Raw genomic sequence first — 18,973 nt, 5'->3', positions numbered from 1 at the left:
GCAGAATAACGTATGTTGTATAATCAGAGCAATAGGTACTGAAGAAACCTGTAACTGTAATAAAACTGAAAGTCTTCTATAACATGTAAGATTTTGCCATCTGCTGCTTTAATATAATACAAGTGGATTATCTTCCTCTCAGGAAAATTATATATTAAATCTAAAACAGCCAGACAAAATAAATTACAGTTTAAGAAGTGGTGAAAAGTAGCACAGTTAAAATTGAATTTGGGGGGTAGTTGATGGATGCCATAAAATCCTTTCTAAAGAGGTTTCTGGGAGAGTGGAAGAAGGGCGAGTATCTTAATTAAAATGTGTTGTAATAATTTTTTAATTTGTCTTCACATTTCTCGTAAAAACAACAAAAAAAGCTAAGAATCCAATGCCTATATCTCTAGTGGAATGTACATACGCCTTTCTAGCTTACGTTAATCTGGTTTTGTGGAAGTGGAGTACTAAAACAGATTGTTAATGCCTCCATCTGTGTCCTATTCTTTCCTTGGGAATGGGCTGAACATTACAGCAATTTGTTTGTATTTACTGCCTTTTTCCTCAGCCTTATCACCAGCCCTCAGATAGCTCAGGGAAAGAAAAAGCTTATCAAAACTTCAGGGCTGCACAGCACTGAGAAAGCAGGCAGCACAGTAAGACCCTGGCAGCTTGTTGCATTTGCATCCCTATGGGTTTTCTTTCTGTTTTACCATTTTCAGTTTCGGTAACAAGCAATAAAAAGAATTGATGATTCAGTGTGGGATTCACAAGACTCACAGAAACTGGAACTGAGACATCTTGACTTCTTAGAAATTGGCATTAAGCACAAAAATATAATGTTTAGAAAGGAGCAAAATACCTCTTAAAATGAACTTAACGTAGAGATGATAGAAGATTGCAATGGGCACATACTGAGCGTTAAGCATATTTAGTACCCTACTTTTACTTTCAGATAAGTTGTTCTCAATACTTTTTTGCTAAGCTAAGCAGTGGCACTGTATAGGTAATGATTATGGGCTATTCCAGTGAATGCATAAAGATAATTTCATTTCTGTGAGTAGTGCCATTGAATGCAATGGGACTATTTCCATGTATAAAGTTAGCCTGGAGCGTAAGTGTGGGCGAGATTGAATTGTGGGAAAGATTGAATATATACTTCACCTCTTGCAAAAAGGCTCTCAGGTAACAGAAATATGAAAGCTCCGCGTAGACCTTCTGTTCTGGAAGATCAGTTATGGATTGTCTTGAAAAGTGGGTGTGAAATCTACGTATAATACAGCATTGCAAAGCAAAAGAACTGGAAATGTAAGCAAAGAACCAGTTGTTAAGGTAATGCGTTCTCTTACAGTTATGAAAATCTTTCATCTGAGGCTTTCGAAGCACTTGGTGCTTAAGTGAGCGTTACATATTCTTTTAGAAAGGTACTGCTAAGTATTGTCACATGGAGCAGTGAGGAGATTATGAATGGCTGGTCAAGGAACATGCAGTGAAATAATGAGCATTTGTGATTCCTAATGCTCTCCTTTACGATGAGGAATTATCTTTCCTAATGCTCAATATCGGCCTTAGGCCACAGGTTGGTCTCTGGCTGCGGCCGTTGTACAGAAACTGTTAGCCAGTTCTATCTTCTTCCAGGAAGAATGAGGAGGGTACGGCTATTCCTAGAAAATACAAGACTGTGCTGGGCAAAAAGGAGATGCTGTGTGTTAATAACTGGACTTTGGTCTTTGCAAAGAGAAGCTCTTCAGGAGATTTGGAATAGGACACTGTCTTGCTCTTTTCTGTGGTCACTTACTCTTCTTCCCCAAATCAACATACTCTTAGGCCTGGTTTGCAAACTCTTTTGCAGTGCTGGTAGTGCACATGAGCAGGGTATTCTTTGCCCATCTACTGTAACCCTGGATGTGGACCCAGCCATACCAGCCTGCACAGCAGCACTGCCTATGTCAGCAGCTTACTCTATTCTGTGGGTGTGAGACACTTCCATTGAAACACTTTTACACTACTATAACGGAATTTTCCTTTGGAAGACCCTAGTGCCTAATGTATAATCTTTCAAGTTTATAAACCAGTGGTGAAGAATTTTAAACCCTAATATAATGGTAAGAAGTTTCCAAGATCTGGGAAAATTTTAAGGCATTTATTGCTGTGATGGAGGGAGGCAGTTTATTGCTGTGTTTCCGAATGAGAAATGAGTTGCCCAAAGGCTACACTAAGCATGGTATAAAAACAATGAAGAACTAAAGGGAAGCCACGTCACCTGCTCCTGATGGATCACCTTTTCCTTACACTCCACTATAGGAGCTTGGACTGGAGTATCCTGGAGCCAGTCTCACTGTGCCCACGATTGGAAGGCTACAGGGACTGGCTTTCACCCCACATCCAAATCAGTGAAGGGAAGGAAATCTGTGAAGAATCCCTCTGGTAAAAGAAAAAGCAGAAGTTATTTTTCTTTTAAAATCTGTGTGGGGCCCATGTGGAGGGACATCAGCTGGCAAATGTATTTGTAAAGCCTCTCAGGCCCTGCCTGGAGCACTTTGTTGGGTTAGCTGGATCTTTGCATTGATGTGCGTTGCAGTTAACAAAAGATTTTTGCCTGTGTTAAATGCTGTCTGTCCCTGAACAAAATCCCCTGCAACAGCATACTGATTTATTTTATGCTGGGGCACTTGTGTCAGAGGCACATCACTCTGAGGAATGGAGATCTTTTGTAGGGGAGAACTTTTAGCTTGTACGGCAGATCATTAATGTGTAGACCTGGCTTCTGCATGAGAGGGAAAGGAGACTCTCCAAAGAGCTGAAGTTTACCATATCCAGCCCCGCTGTCTGCCCACCCTGTGGGGCAGGCTCAGTCTGCAGGCTCTGAATCATGCAGGCAGCTATTTTTTTGGGACTCTTCTTTAAGCAAAGCGTTCAGAAATGGCCTGTCCCACATGCCACTAGGTGGCACTTTATGGACATGGCAGTCACTTAGTTTTATTCATTATGCATGAGCTGCATCCCAGAACTAGTTCTTTTTTTTTTTTTTTTTTTAAGGGTACCTTTTTTTTTTTTTTTTCCCCCCTCCCTCCCCCGCTGGCTGCTGAGCTTTGCCATCCTCACCTCCTGGCAGCAGGGAGGAGCGGCCAGCACAGTGGCCCAGCCTCAGTCAGCAGGTACCACAGCTGTTAGGCTGACAGCCATGTCACAGCACGCAGCTAGCAAAAACGTGTCTTGCATCAGTAGGAACTGTGATGTCAAACTGTTGGAAATTTTGAAATCTTACCTTTTTTGGGTTCAGCACTCCAATTTATATTTGCTTCCACCAGAACACAAAGTTTACCTTTTTTCCCCCTTTTCAGTTCCCTTCAGTTTAAAACAGTATTCTCCTGCAATGAGACTGTTAAAAAAAAAGGGGGGGGGGAAGTCTGCAAAAGGTTGGGGTGGGTTTTTTTCCCCCCTCCAGGTCCTTTATCTTACTGTGATTTCAATTTTCCTGTTTATTTGCAATTGACATTGTAGAGTACCAGTCTATTTAGTGACTTCTATACTGTTTGAACACCTCAGTTCTTAAAAAGCTGCATTTTATCTCTACATAAATAACACGGGGTTGGTCTCCTTTCTTTTTCATTCTGTGGAATAAGCTAATATATTCTTGCTTTTGATGCAAGGTTTAGTATAGACTCCAACAAGAGTGTGAGCACCAGAGACTGCCCTCCTGGCCAGGTTAGGGAGATACCTAGTGCTCCCTGTCCAAGAAAGGTCGTTAGGAGTTGGCTCTCGTATACCTCTGTCATTGCTCTGTGTTGTGCAGCAAAGCTATACCATGAGGAGTACATAGTATGCGAATTACGTGGCTCTCTGAAAGACTGTGTTTACTCTTGCTGTCCCTAAATGAATGATTTGTCAAAGTGATGTGGTTTGGGGCCACATTTATACTGTGGCTCTGTTGGGTCTTTGAGCTTTGCTATCCCCAAATCATTCATGAAAGCCTCATGGACTTTGCCAGGCTACTGTTACCAGTGCTTAGAGCCTTCATTTCTTTCAAATATATAAAAAATGGTTGTAGAAATCAGGGAGGTTATGGGTTATTCAGCTTGCTGATGAAGAAATGCTCTGTTGTGTTAAATGGACTTCTAGAGGTCTTTAATTTTTTTGTAGACAGAAAAAAAGATTGCTTTTTCCATTTCACTCTCCTATTTGCACCAGGAATCTATAGTTACAGAAGAAGCACTTCAACCCATGAAAAGGTTTCCAGAATTCAAATGTTAGTATCCATTAGTTATTAAAATCCTAATATTTAAGATATTAATATTCAAATACTGGAAAATTACAGGGTGAGTTGTTGGGGGGGGGGTTTTAATCATCAGATAACACTACAGATGTAGCACACTTAGAAGAGGGGGGCAGAGAAATCTTGTCAGCCAAACCACCTTTTCTTCCTCCCCCAAGGAATTTCACATGCGTTTTAAGAGAAGATCCCAAATCTCCCTCCTTTGCGCATATGTTTGACACCATACAGTTGGAGAACAGCAGTAACCTGACAGAGCCATGTTCCCCCTGCCTCTTTCTGTACGGCTCTTACTGTGTCTGTTATGGAAGTGGTATGAAAAAGTCCCTCCTTTTTAAATATATGAAATTCTATGCTTTCTGTCATTTTTCTTTAACTTATGGTTAAGCACTGGGAAGCTTGTGACTGCTACAGAGCTTGATGGGCCTATGCAGAAACCTCTTGGCAACAGCGAATTAAGTTCATCAGTGTGCGACAGGTTATTGTTGTTGTTATGGCTAAAATCCTGGCCCCTTGAAAGACTGAGGTTTGCCTTGAACTTGGTTTTAAATGCAAGCTTTCACCTGCATAGAAATGAGCCTTTTTTGAGGAGGGAGCAGGATGGCAGGTCACCTCTCCTGCCTGGGGGCCGTTGTCAGCATGGCTCCAACTTGGCAGAAGTTGGGAAGGAGGAGGAGATGCTGTCTGCCCGCGCGATGTGCCCTCAGCCTCCTGCTCCTGCCTGCCTTCCCCCTCTGGGAGAGCCAGCCCGTACCTTCTGGACACCGCGTTCGTTCCAGGCTTGCTGCTGTGTGCCCAGGGACAGGCAGCTCCAAATTCTGCTGCCCTCCCCTGGTCAGTGTGCTGTGCCCTGTCCTGGTGAAGCAAACTGAAAGATGTGGGAAGATTTCAGGAGAGGCAAAGCAAGGGATTAACTCTCTGTTTTAATTTGCTGCTCAGTCAGATATGCTGGGGGGAGGGTGTTCTGCTTTGCTGGTGTAGACCTGTGTGGCGAGCGTTCAGCTTGGTTTCTGTTTGAAATGTGAGAAGGGAGGAGGGAAGATTTATTTGGCTTCTTTTATGACTTGTGTTTTCAGTAACTTTACTGGAATTTTTGGTATAATTCAGCCTTTCTCGCTCCAGCCTTGCAAACTTCAAAGACAGAAGTTTACGCCAATGAATTTTCATCGGTTTCAGGAGATAAGATGACAGGGTGCATCGAAGATCCTTCTAGCTTTTATCCACCCCCCTTAGTCTTTCTCTGAGTATTTAGGCCATAAGGGTAACTCTAGAAGAAATTCTGGGTACTAGGTTATTTACATTGAGACATGGTTCCTAATGCTTCACAGAAAAACTTTTCTCTTGTTTTACTAGCACAATAAAATGCAAGAAAACTATTTCCATTAAAAATCTGCAAAAGGCGTATGTCATCCATTCAGCTGTCACCCTAGATCTCCATTTCCCTTACTGTTGAATTGTTAAAGTAACTTTTCTTTTCTGTATAACGTTTCCTTTCATTGGCTTCATTGTATGTGAGCGCTAGTTGTTTTCTGGTGTAGCAATGACTGATTTGTTGTTGCAGACAGAGCAACCATCTGAGGTTGAATTACATCCTCAGACGAATAGACCCCCATCGCAGGCAGAAGAAAACAGTGCAGCAAAGAAGGTGAGACCTGCGCACATTGTGTCATTGCGGAGTGATTTGCCTTCATCAACAAATGTGGTTGTTTTAAGTTTTAAAGCAATTAAATGGAGGGTTGGAGTTACGTTTTTACACGTTTACCTTCTCTGGAGGTCAAGGCGCTAGAGAGAACCAGGATCAGCTCAGATAAATCATTAAGAAAGCTCTTAGTACATACACATTGATGCACGTGCTTTAAGAGAGGCAGCTTGCCATTTGTTTCAAATCAATAGGAGCTTGTGGAGCCTTAGGGAATACAAAAAAGAGTTTGATTTTACTCGACCCCTTCTCGCTGTAATACTTCCAAATTGTGACGTACTTCTTACTTCCAGTTATTGAGGATTCGGTTTTGATGTAAACACACCTGTTTGCTAGAGGTCAGGATCTGCCAGTAAATGTACATAGACTGGGAGAGATTTGCTCAAGATGTGCAGCTTCTAACATGTTTTTGTACAAACATATCATTTGGATAAAGTAAGCACTGAAATTGCAATGGCACTCTTCAAAGGGCCTTGCTTAGGGATGGAGTGGCCTTAGCAGTGGCTGGTGAGCATTTCCCCACTCCTGGTTACGCTCCCACCGCCTCCTTCCACCAGCCCCAGCCAGAACATGTTTTGACAGGGGGCAAATGCAGATCCTCCCCCCTCCGGCCCCTCCTGCAGCCAGGGAGCACCTGTAAGATGTTTGCTCAGCCCAAACAAGAACTGTTGGCAGGTGCTGTATGTAGTATGTACCTTGCCCAGGGAGCATCATCATGCTTCTTACCCTAACAAGGGGCACAGACAGATGTCTGGTGTAATTTCCTACATGTGATAGGGCTTGCCGGGCAGGTCCTTGCTCCGCTTGTGCTCGCTACATGCTACTTCTAGCCTGGCCCCACTTCTTGCTCTGCTTTGCAGCCCTGCAGGAGAAATTAAATCCTTGTGGTCCACCTATCTCACGCTTGCCTTCGTCCCACCTAGATCCCTAAAATACAGAGAAGGCCCAGGCTGTGGGGTGTGGGAGGTGTCGGCACGGTGCTGACCCACCTTCCAAAGCCTGGTGCAACAGCAGCCAGCCAAAGAGCCCCTGTGGAGGGCTCTGCTTTTAGGTATTGGATCATTTCTTCCAGTATTGCGTTTGAAATGGAAGAGGGCTTTATCCTATGGATTTGGTAGGGGTTTGGCAGTTTTAGGTAGGCTGGGATTGCGCATTTGGCAACCCACCAGTTTATAGTTGTAGAAGGCATACGCAAGTTCCTCTCTTGCCATACGTCATGTGTTTGCAGGGAGCTGCACATATGCATAGGATTTCAGAGCGCAGTATTACCCGGGATCTGTGCAGTGCTGACATTGTGATCAAAAGATCTCATAATATTTTTAGATTTTTTTATTTTAGTAATGGTAGAACTGTTTTTTAATGTTGAAACCCCCTGTTTCCTTATAATGCTAATTCCTCTTATAATTGTAATCCCTCTAATACTAATTATTGATGGTTTTATGTTGGGTTTCATTCTGTATCTCTTGTAGTCTCTTCTGCTGAGTCAGGCTGCTTACTGCAGTGTTGGGTTTTTTTCTTATGATTGCTGGGTCATGAAATGCTTCCTCATTTAATTTTTTCCTTATTTTATTAACATTTAGCCAAAACATAGTAAGGAAGATAGTTTGGCCCAGTAAAATGTGCACTGGGCAAGTGATAATAAAATTTGGTCTCTGGTCTTGATTGTGACACTAAATGTATAACCTTTGTCAAGTCACTTCATCTTTTTGAGTCTTAGCTTTCTCATTCATGAAATGGGATGGTAATAGTTATATACCTTGTAAAAGAGATCTAATAATAAAATACACTGAAAAGGATATATTTATATTTCAGATTTAAAACAGCTATAAGGCATTAAAACTACTTCTCATTACAAAAGAAAGGATGTCTTAATTCAAAATAATGAAAACACTTCTTACCACTGAAGTCATAAAAATCCAAGACTTTGTTTTACTTGCAAACCAGACTATTTCTGTGATGTAACTTATCAAGAGAAATAACTGGCCTCCTACACTTTCAACATGTTAATTTTGCATGGATTATTTTATACATTTGTCTTTCTAAGCTGTTTTCAGTGTTGCTTCATTTAAGAGAGGAGGGAGAGAAGGAAGAGACTCCATGCCAGATGAGTGAGGTAGTAAGTTGGGATGCAAGTGCTTGATTATTGACTCTTAGCAACTGAGCATAACTGAAAATAAGTCTTGTTTTGGTTTTAATGCTTTTGGGTCAACTGGGGGCTAGTATATCTATTTATAACCCTCCCTCCACACCCCGCCCCCCCCCAAATGTACACAGAGCTATACAATCCAGTTCTGAAGAGCCTGTCATCCAGATGAAGACAAAACACCAGTATAATCATTTCACTCGTTAAGGGGTTGCAGGAGTTATTGTTCCTTTTTTCAAAGTCAGAAACCTGAGAGGCTATTACCAAATTTAAATTAAGCTCTGTACCACTTTAAATTATGAAATCTTAGGCCAGCTGTCAGCAATTTCTGTGTCACAAGTATTCCCCAGCCTAATGATGGGATGCATATGGCCTGACCTAATGTTGCTGTTCTTCTCCCTTGCAGGAGGTTGTTCTTGCTCAGCCGCCCTCCAAACCCACCCGCAGGAAGCTCCGGACGGAGGCGCAGGGCTTGGAGACCCCAGAGCTTTCTCCCACTATAAATGTGACTTCTTCCCTGCCAACAGTCAAGCCTCACCTCCCAGTCCAAAAGTAAAAACCTGTACCAAGCATGCCAAACTGCACCATGAGATCTGATGTGGCAGGATTTGCTCTTTGCATAATGTTGTGCTTAATAGTTCTGGGTTTGAAAATGCTTCACAAGATACAGGTCTCTGAGATCTACATCTGTCTTCTCAAATGCAGACTAAGTCTGTAGTGACTGTATAAGTTGGTAATATTTGATTGATAGCCTCTTCAGAGGTGTCTGACCTCTCTATCTGGTAGACATGTCTGAAGAGCAAGCCAAGCTGTTCAGCCAGCATCTCTAACACATCTCCTTTTAGCTCTGTGGGTGTGTGTTTTTGCCTTTCCCATAGCTTCTGGAATTTTGTTCATTCATGTGGACAGATATGACCAGATAAATGCCCAGGAAATTGAGTCATGAAATGCTTGACCTTGGTCATATCTTTGTGATACTTCTTCATCGCAAGGCAGGTTGCTAATGAGCTCGCCACTGGTATGAGCTGAGCCATAGACCACTTGTGATAATCTGATAATTGCCAAACCCAGCATGTTTTGTTTGCTCTCATAAATATGGCTGTTGAAGCTGTTGGCAACAAAGACTTGTAGGCATTTCACTATATATTTATTTAATAGCAGTGGAGAAGGGGCTGTACAAATGGTAAGCAAAGGCACTTGAGGCCCTATTGGATCTATAGATCTCCCTCAACTGAAACAGTGTGCAAACATTATAGCCTACCTTCACCCAAAGCCTTGCAAAGACATCTGATTCAGTCTGAAACAAAACCAAGCTGCCCAAATCAGTTGAGTGGTTCTTGGCAAACTGTTTATCAGTAGGCTGAATCTGTGCTGCATAATTGGAGATTATGATAAGTAATAAGACTCCCAGGATGCCCTTAAAGTGCTATTTTGTGCTTTGGGAGTGCATATTCCATAGCGGTTCAAAGAAAGATAGCAGCATTTGTTAGCATCTCAAGTTAATCCTGTCTTGTCTATCTCTCTCCTAAAATGTTTAAATGACCACAGAGGTATATCGTCCTGTTTTTTATTTTTTCCTGTCATTATTACTTTATAGCCTATGGAGAGTAGTTTGAAGCAAAAGAGCGAAGCAGGAAACTGACAGTTCACTGGAAGATAACAGCATAAAGACCTGTTTGTGCTGCGAAACAGATTCTGTTGCAAAGATCAGTGCCATCAGCTCTGTTAAGAGAAAAGAGCTAATGGGGACTGTGTACCAGTATGGGCCTTATTTAAATAGGGCATCTGTTTTAGATCAAATTTGTCATTAAAGAGCCCTTGATGCCTCATGTAAAACTTTAAAATAATCTATTTGGAAAAGGGCTTGGTTATTCAGCCAGTATTTTCTATATTTTCTTTCCTTTTTCCTGTTGTTACCTGTTTCTTGGAATAGGTTGGTCCTTATGTACAGAGCTCTCTCTTTTTGTACCGGTCTGCCTACCTGTAATTTCCTCCAGATCAGTTACCATGGGCTATAGAGTGATAATAATAATAGGAAAGAAATCTTTTATTTAAGCGGCAAAAGAGATAAGTCCATAAGCCATCTACCTGTTCCTGTTTGTGACATCAGATGGTTTTGGTGGAAATGACTGCTTTGAATGAAAGATGAATTTTTGAAGTCAAGAAACATCAGAATCAGCAGTGCCCCAAAAAATCTGAGACAGTATTTTCATGCAGTTGTCCTTTCTTTCCGCATAGAATTATTTTTGTATTTTCTGTTAACCACTCCTGAGTCCTTAAACTCTGCAAGTGTCTGAAAACAGCTTATGTATAGATGCTGCAATAAGCACAACTATGCAGGGATTATTCTCAAGATGAATCAGAATGCAGTGGTTTTGAAATAATTGAGACAGCCTAAAATGTTTCTGTCATTCGGGTTAACAAGTGTGACCATTCTACTTTCAAGTAGTGCACCTGGTTCAGCCATCTCATTTCAGTGTTACCTTTTTCTTCTCTTAAATCTGTAGTTTGTACCTAGTTTTTGAAGTGTAGTCCAGTGCGTATAGAGTACAGATGCACAAAATGGATGGCTGGTCTTCTGGCATCAGCCACTGTTGAGGCTCTTAACTGAAATGTTTTGTATTTATCTGTCTGGCAGACAGTCTTCCAAGCAGAAACGGGCTATTCAGACTGCTATACGAAAAAACAAAGAAGCCAATGCTGTGCTCGCCAGGTTGAACAGTGAGCTCCAGCAGCAGCTGAAGGTAAGGAATGCATTGAAAATTGGTGACAAAGCTCCCTGCGATCAGTTATGTTCACCACCAGCAGAGAATCTTGTTCATCCTCCCACATGAGACCTACTGCATTACTTCCTGCTTTCTGGAAGGGAATAACTATACTGTCTGTGTGGGTAGGATGAGGCTTTCTGGGAAAACTTATGACCTATGGGCCTACAGCTCCACTGGCAGTTAGAGTAAGTCTAAAGGGTGAACTTTTGTCTTTCTGAAAAGTTTGAGAATGTGGTGTCACCTAGTGCAGAAGAGCAGCTCAAGTGTACCTTGCTTGTCTTCTGATCAGTTGTGCTACATAACTGTCTCCTGGAGTCAGGCATTTGGTATACATGGATGCCTAAAGCTTGCTTTACGTGAACATCTATTTTAGTGTCTGCCGACTTGTTCTCAAGAGGCTGGTTTCTTCTCAGTTCTCACTTTTCTGTTGTCTTAGTCCAAAGGTAGTACAGACTTCAGTTTTTCATCTGCTACAGCTTTTTCTTCCTTGCATATTATGAACCCACTTGTCTGGAAAGGGAGGTGAACCCCCATTTGCACTTTTTCTTCAGTCAACATGAAAGTTTGATGGCATGTTCAACTTTGCTTGACATAATTTCTTAACTGCTTTTCAAGGATCTCCCAAGAGAGATACAGAGTGGATGATCTGTACTGAAATTGTAGCAAAATATAGGACAGCAATCGAAATAAGCATGGAGAGGAAAGCTTTTAATGACAGTACATTGCTGTCATTCCTTGGCTCAGATCTTATTTGCTTCCATGCGCTATCTTCAACATGCTTAAACTCCCCGACCTTCACAAAGCAGGCCAATGCTGTTACCTGTATTTTACAGCAGGGTGAAAGAAGCACGGAAAGACAGAGAGATTTGCCTAAGTTCGCAAAAGAGCAGCAAACCGAACTTGTCCTTCAAGTGGTATTGCTGCCTGGAAGCTTTCTGATGGAGCAGGGCTTTGCTGCTGTTACGGAGACCAGAAGACGTGATGGGTGCCCCTCAGGCACAGCTTACGCTGAGGCACAGGGAGTGTGCGCTCCGGTGCTGGGGCTCTGAGCCTGCCCAAATGGGGTACTAAAGCCCGGAGCAGTCAGAGGTCAGCCTGGCTCCCACACTGGCCTGGGAGCCCTTTGATGGGAGGTCAGCAAGAACCGGGTGCCCCTCAACGCAGGGGCAGCCTCAAGACCAGGAGAGGCTTTCCCAAAATTGCAATCCCCAAAGCCTTCACCATTAGTTTCTGATCAAGACTGATGATCTTCCTGCCACAGCTGCCAAAGAGGTAGATTGCAAAGCCTGCGTCATCTTAGAAAGGCTAAGTTCCGTTCGTTTCGAAAAGGAAAGAGGTCGGTTGTGTGAACCAAAAATTCTCAAAAAGCAGTTTTGAGGGAAATGTGATTTCAAAATGACCTGATTTTCTTTGGTAAAAATGGCGAATTGTAGCCAGCTTCACTGCGTCCCAAGCTATTCCGCTGGCCAGCGGATGACTGCTCTTCTCCATGGTCACCTGAGCAAGTGATTGTGCCTCCGTATTGCCCCGCTGTCAGGAGGAGGCAGTAGTCGGCTGCGCGGGGTGGTCGTGTGGCATTGGTATGGTGCTGGGAGACTGCAAGGAGGGTTACTTAAACAGCAGAGCCCTGACCCTCCAGTCAATGGCGGTGGTTTGCCTGGCTGCTCTTCACCGGAGCAGTGTGGCACATGCGAGCATCCCAAAAATTACAGCGCGTCTCTCCCACCTGCAGGAGGTTCACAAGGAACGAATTGCCTTGGAAACGCAGCTGGAGCAGCTACGTCCTGTCACTGTCTTGTGACTTCCCGCACCGCCATGCAGTGGCAAGAGCACAGCGCGCATCCTGACAGCCTTGCAAGGAGAGGAGCGTGGCGCGGCTGAGCAGGGTTTCTGCCGAGGTGGTGGCGGTGGGGAGGACTGGCTTGTTGGGTCTCGTTCACCCCGCTGCGCACATTTGCCTTTGCGAGTGAAGAAGGTATAGAAAACTAATATCTGACTGCCGGATATTTCTGAGCAGGGGGATGCTTCGCCTTCTTTCCTCCCTCTTCCCAGCCTAATGTGTAAATGCAGCTTATCACTGAAATGAATAACCTGAGAGTATTTTATTTATGTAAAGAATTCCTGATTTATATGTGTTCTGGCAGCACCTCCTGCCCTGATCATTAAGAGGTACAGCATTCCTGAATTCTTGCGTAAATTTAAAACTCATCCTCTGAGATGGTCTTGTGGATGTTACTGATTCCTGTAGGACTGAATCATGGTAGAGTACCTGTGGGTTTTAATGTACTACAGGAATAAAAGTCACTAGACGTACAGAGTCTTTATCCGCAATCATGTCAGATAATTATTTTCTTAGTACTGTTTATTATGCAATCACAGATGTATTTTAATGTTAGAGGACTTGTATTTTATAAGTTCAAATCATATGACAGAACAGTAAAAAATACTAAAACTTAATTATTTTGGAAATTAAAAAAATTTTTTGAGCTATAAATGTTTCCTATCACCAGTGTTTGATCACTTGCTTGCAACTGCCAGTGTCTCTGCATAGTTTTAGCATGTTTGAGATCACTGGTTTATAGCTTTTTTTTCCTTCTTTGTGTTTTTTAACCAACAGTGTATTCCTAACAAGAGGCTAAAATGCATTTGGGGCATTTTTGTAAAAGCTGTTCTCTGTACATTGGTATTACTCTGCTTTGTTGTCTTAATAGCTGCTGATTTGTTTTAAGGATGTGTACAAGAACTGTATTTCCAAAAGAAGAAAGGTAGCAGAAGTGCTATATATGAGGTTATAAAATGTGTGATGGAAATAATTGCCTTCTACAACAGGCTTTCATTAAGGTTCCTTTGCACCTCACTGGAGATGCTACTGATAGGATGAAGCTGCTAATGCTCGTCTGTTTTCTAAATGAAGAAGCAAGGATTAATTTTTAACCTGGGTCTGATCCGGGGCCAACTGAATCCTGTGGGGATTTTTCCATGGATGCAGTGGTCGTTGGCTTTGGTCTCAGTTCTCGTAATGGAAGCTGGCTGACTAATGTTGCTTTATTTCTTGGGCCAATACTCTTAGATTGGGTGACTTCAGACATAACGATGTCAGCCCTGCTCCCTCCATGGATGCGATGTGTGCTTCACTGCAAGGGAATGTCACCTGCCTGTTATCTGTCTTAAACATAACGCTGCACGTGTTTCATATCCTGTTGTTCACTGACTTAATTTAAGTGTATGCATTTGCCTTGCAGAAATGGTGCAACAGTGTTTTACTGTTGTTGGTGCGATGCTTTCTCCCTGTAGCTATAGGACGGCCCTGGGGCTGAGAGGAAGGAGAAGCAGGTTTGAAGCAGCTGGGTAGCCTTCCTTCAGCGTGTATCATGGAATGGCTGCAGTGGGGTATTGGAGGACATCACAGTAGCCAAAAGTTTTGCTGAGAGATAAGACAGATATCAACAGGAATGCTTGAAGTGATGAGGAAGCAGCCTACTTTTGCTGAAAGGGATATGAATGTAGGACATGGATCCAGAAGTCTGAAGGTGAAAATAAACATTTGAGGAATTGTTACTGAAAATCTGGTTTTGTGACACATTGGTTTCGATTCAACTACACATTGCTATGTCAACAAGCAACAACCATTTCTCTGGATTTGGGACTTCTTTTGTGCAACTGGTGCATAGCTGGTGTCAGACGGTCATTCCTGGTCAGTGACAAAATGCGAGACCTGCAAATTTCTGGGAAGCTGCAAAATGGCTACTGCCCTCTTGCTAGGAGCGGTACTGTTCAGAAGTTACCATCATTTATTTCATATGTTCACAACACTGAGCCATTCCTGAAATTTTAATGAAGTGCTCACTCTTTGTTTGCTTTTTAGTTCTTACATTGTCATTTAGTTAATATGCACCTACTATTTGATAGGAAATGATCATATGGCATGTTTGGTTTTTATTTTATGGGTGATTTTTTTAAGGAAAGCTTTTCAATGATTACAAAGAAGTGTGCACATTGCCTTTTTAAGGCAGTGGAAGACTTTATAATGTTTGATAGGAGCTTCCTCTAGAATAATCCCCCATTTATTTCACTTGGGTTATTCATGGAATAGATGCTGTTCAAAGGAAGAGTGGAAAAGTCTGCTTTATATGTCTTATTCAAATGTCTCCCTTCTAACATACAGGGGTTTTTTCATTCACTGGAAATTAGGATGCTTGGTTAGCCAACAACAAAATACTTACTCAGTTTTTACTCTACCACAGGACTTAATAAATTAAAAGTTTAACCATCCCTGCATTTTTAGGGTTGCAGTCAAATGCCCCACTCAACTTCAAGGCCTAGAGTGTGAGCTGATTTGTATTCCGTTTGGTGAAATGTCGGCTATGATGATGATACACTACTTCACAGAAAGTAAAGCAGAAAATTCAAGGAGAAATGTTGGTGTGTTATATATATGATGCAGGAAGTTACTCTTCTGTATGTCTCAGTACTTAAGCATTCATGATAGCCCATCCAAAATGAAAAAGTGTGTCTGGTTTTGGGGAGGCCGTTAGCATTTTGAGAGGGAGAGAAGGCATCGTGAAGCTATAGACACTGCTTCTGGCAGTTGCTCCATGCAGCCACGCTCATGGCTACTATTAACCGACCCTGGCTGATCAAAATTCACATCTAAATCCAGTGTCACAGACTTTCTCAAAAAGTATTTTTCCTTTGGAAAAATGTGACCACAGCAAAATCATTATTTCTTGCAGAAACCTTTACTTTCTGAAACTCTGTGTGGGAGATGCTCATAGACCCAAGACAGACCATCTGGTCAGAAAGGGAGACCTCACAGGCAGTTTGCTCAATGTTCAGGGCACTTTCTTGAGCTACAGGAGAGCGATCAGCTTTAAGCCCCTCATGTGCCTGACCCAGAGCAGCAGCTAGGATCTGCCTGTCCCAGTTTACAGCCTGACCGAGGATTGAGAGCAGCTTCCCACGCATGAGGTCTCACTCTCCTCAGTTCATGGTTTCTGTAGGTACGCAGAGCAGAACATGCCCAGCAAGAGAGGATAACTGCCAACAGGAGCTGCAGCACGGCTTCTTTGCATCTGGGAAGATGTGCTAACCATGAGCCTGGTGCCCCTTTCTAAGTCTTCAATTTCCTGCAGCTATTCTGATTTGAACAGTTAAATATTTTTGTCTGCAGGACAAGACTAGGCAGAGCAGATAGGGATCTTCCTCAGTGTGTGTGTAAGTGTGCACTCACGTGTCTTCCTTTTGATCATGCATTTCTTTATGGATCTGTTAATGTTCATATCATCTGATACCTTTCTATGAAATACTTGTTTCAATACACGGTAATTCTAGTGGTGAAAAAAGAAAAATGCCCAGCTAAATGTAGTGACTGGTTGCCTTTGTAGATCAAGCCATTTTTATTTGAGCCTTTAAATATAAATAATGACCTGGTAATTAAGCAAGGCAAACAGCTTCCGTTTCAGAGGCATTCCTTTAAACAAACTGCCTATGAACAAACGTTAATCCTTAATGATCAATGTGCTTCTCCTAGTTACTAATTTTATACTAGGATGCAGAGGAAACATTACCACCTCTTTCCAGACAGTTCTCAGGTCTCTCTTCCAGAGAGTTTTGGTGACATAGCAAAAATGTCAGTGCTTAGTGGATTCATCCCTGTTATTGGCAAGTTGGTGAATATCCTTTTTAACTCAAAAGATTATCTCCAAGCTGTTTTTACGTGCACGGCAATAGTTTTGGTGCTGGGAGTTCTGTATGCACATCGGGGAGAGGAACTTGTTCGGCTGTCATCCAGACAGTCCCAACTTCACTCTGCCGGGGCTAACCAGCATGGGGTGGTGACAACTTGCATGGTAAAATGACCCCCTTTGATGGGATGGTTGGACTTGGAACCCTTCACAGGAGGCATTTAGGATGGGCATGATAGGAAATTTGCCTTTTGGTGGTGTATAAGCTGCTTTCCTCCCAGCTGAGCTTCCAGATCAGGAGAAAGAGAGCTTGTAAAAGTTGCTAGCCAGGGAAAGAGAGGTGTCTGTTTTCCAGCACCATCAGCCCTTTGGCCTTCAGCACACACCGTCCTTGACAAGAAAATACACAGCGTCACAAAGCCACATATTTTATTGACTAAGAGTAAAAGTATTTTTTCAGGAAAAAAAATATATCTGATGTATTACCTTTGAGAAGAGATATGTATTTTGAAGCTTTTTTCAGTTATCTTCATGATAATGTGCTATGAACATTTGCATTATGTTTTACTCTGTTACTGATTTTTTGATATAAAGAAATCGTATTGCAAGCATTATCATTGTTAATCTAAAAAAATTACCCTGAGGCTATTATATATTTGAATTTTAACTTATAAAGTCAATAGCCAGATTTAAGCAATTTGTTTTCACAGCTGCAGACTGTCCATGTGGTAAGCTGCAAAATGTATGGTGTTCTATACTATGCCCATCTAATTTTGGAAAATGTATGTGATAGAGAGCTGGGTGCTACATTAAAATAAAAGCGTCCAGTAACTTCAAATTGCCTTGCCTTTGTGGTTTATTTAAGATGTCAATTGTGCAGATCTGCCAGGAGAGCAGAAACCGTGACTCGCTGTGGAAAAAATACAGCATTGAAATGGCTGACCTTCAACTATAAGAGATTAAATCACTTACGTTGGGATTGTGTGTACGCGAGAGAGACAGAGGGAGACTTATGTAAAGTGAAATCATATTTCCTTAGGCTTCGGTTAAGTCCAGACTTCATCTTTACTTTGTTAGGCCTCGCTTTATCAGAATTCAGAGTTAGCTCTGTGATTAAGCCCAAAGAGGTGCACCCTTTTCTAACCTGGATGGTACCACCATGAAGGAAAAGCCCTTCCAAGCCTCCAGCAGACCCTTGGTCGGAGGGTGCCCAGGCAGGAGCAGCGAGAGGACTCAAGCCATTCCCCCCAGTACTCCCATGACCAATGTTTTCTGCTCCTCATCAACTGTAAGGGCTGAAATTAAACTGGGAAAACATTTGGAGAGCTGGCCTTTGTGGGCAGGGAGCTGGAGGGGACCCTGTACTTAGTCTTTAAGTAGGGTGATTTTTTTTAAGAATTATGTCACTTCTATCCAAAGAGAAGGGCTTTAAAGGAGGAAATAATTAGTGATAAATTAATTCTTATAGCATTAAGCCATGACAAGGGATGTTTTATTGGCCTAAAAGAGTGTCTTTGGTGCATGTGAGACACAAGGCCAAGGCGTTAAAAACTTGTAAATATCCTGTAGGGAGCTATTCTGCATCAGCAGCGGGACAGATTTAGGTGGCTCTTCCATTCTTAGTTTTTACGATTGTATGGTACTCTGGGGTGCCTTCATGCAAATCTAGGTTGGTTCTCCATATTTAAATTCATGTTCCCAATAGTCTTTCTTAAAAATTAAAAGATGCATCTTCCTGGTCTAGGAAAGAAAAGTTCTTAGTGGAAATGGGAAAGAAAAGAAATAGGAGAAGCTTCAAAAGTCCTCTTTTATCCTTCTGCTGTTTTTAAGGTAACACTGCTTCACAAGCATGCCTGCTTAGATGGGATGCTTACGTGGCTTCTGTGTCAAAGCAGAATGAAGGAAAATTAAGGAACGAACAAAATCCCTGGGTATCCGTCACCCATACCTGAGTCAGAGCTCTTTCACCTGGTGCTCTCATCACTCCTGTTTTACCTTCCCCGCCAGCCCCCCAGGTGCTGCATGCCCTCAAAACAAATGCACCTTGGAGCAGGAGGCCTTACGGGTACGTGAGGTCAGTTTGCAGCAGGCTCTCAAGTGCCTGGTATTCCCTCAGTGCCCACCATTTGGGCACATGTCTGGAAGCAGCGGTATTAGCTATGTCCCAGCTGTGTTATCCCAGTAGTCCCCCAGCTAAATACCAAATCTGTATTCCTGGTTAAACCCTGAATTGGTTTGCATTTATTGATTGTTAAGTTTAAATAGCATGAGATAGGAAGAATGTCTTATCTGAGGACATTTTGAGGATGCTTTATGCATCAGAAATGGGATGGGTTAGACAAGACCAAGGCTATCTGTTCCATCTAGTCTGGGTTTTGTGGGAGGGAGGGAGGAAGAGGGGAATTCTTTCCTTAGGCT

The 18,973-nt window shown here is 42.4% G+C and overlaps 1 protein-coding gene across 1 annotated transcript in view; it reads left to right on the top strand.

Annotated features, from left to right (window-relative positions):
- Positions 1 to 13,094, top strand: part of REPS2 (RALBP1 associated Eps domain containing 2) — a 66,312-nt gene extending 53,218 nt beyond the window's left edge. Inside the window, exons 16-19 of the mRNA XM_010581595.1 lie at positions 5,823 to 5,906; positions 8,510 to 8,655; positions 10,742 to 10,847; positions 12,604 to 13,094. Of these exons, the coding sequence (XP_010579897.1) occupies positions 5,823 to 5,906; positions 8,510 to 8,655; positions 10,742 to 10,847; positions 12,604 to 12,672 (405 nt within the window). The 3' untranslated portion in view covers positions 12,673 to 13,094. The remainder of the gene's footprint in view (positions 1 to 5,822; positions 5,907 to 8,509; positions 8,656 to 10,741; positions 10,848 to 12,603) is intronic.
- The last annotated feature ends 5,879 nt before the right edge of the window (positions 13,095 to 18,973 follow it).

The sequence above is a fragment of the Haliaeetus leucocephalus genome, unplaced genomic scaffold, assembly GCF_000737465.1.
Source record: "Haliaeetus leucocephalus isolate CR32 unplaced genomic scaffold, Haliaeetus_leucocephalus-4.0 Scaffold795, whole genome shotgun sequence".
Taxonomy (NCBI): Eukaryota; Metazoa; Chordata; class Aves; order Accipitriformes; family Accipitridae; genus Haliaeetus; species Haliaeetus leucocephalus.
The sequence above is the reverse complement of the archived record's forward strand: the minus strand, read 5'-3'. Positions and strand labels throughout refer to the sequence as shown.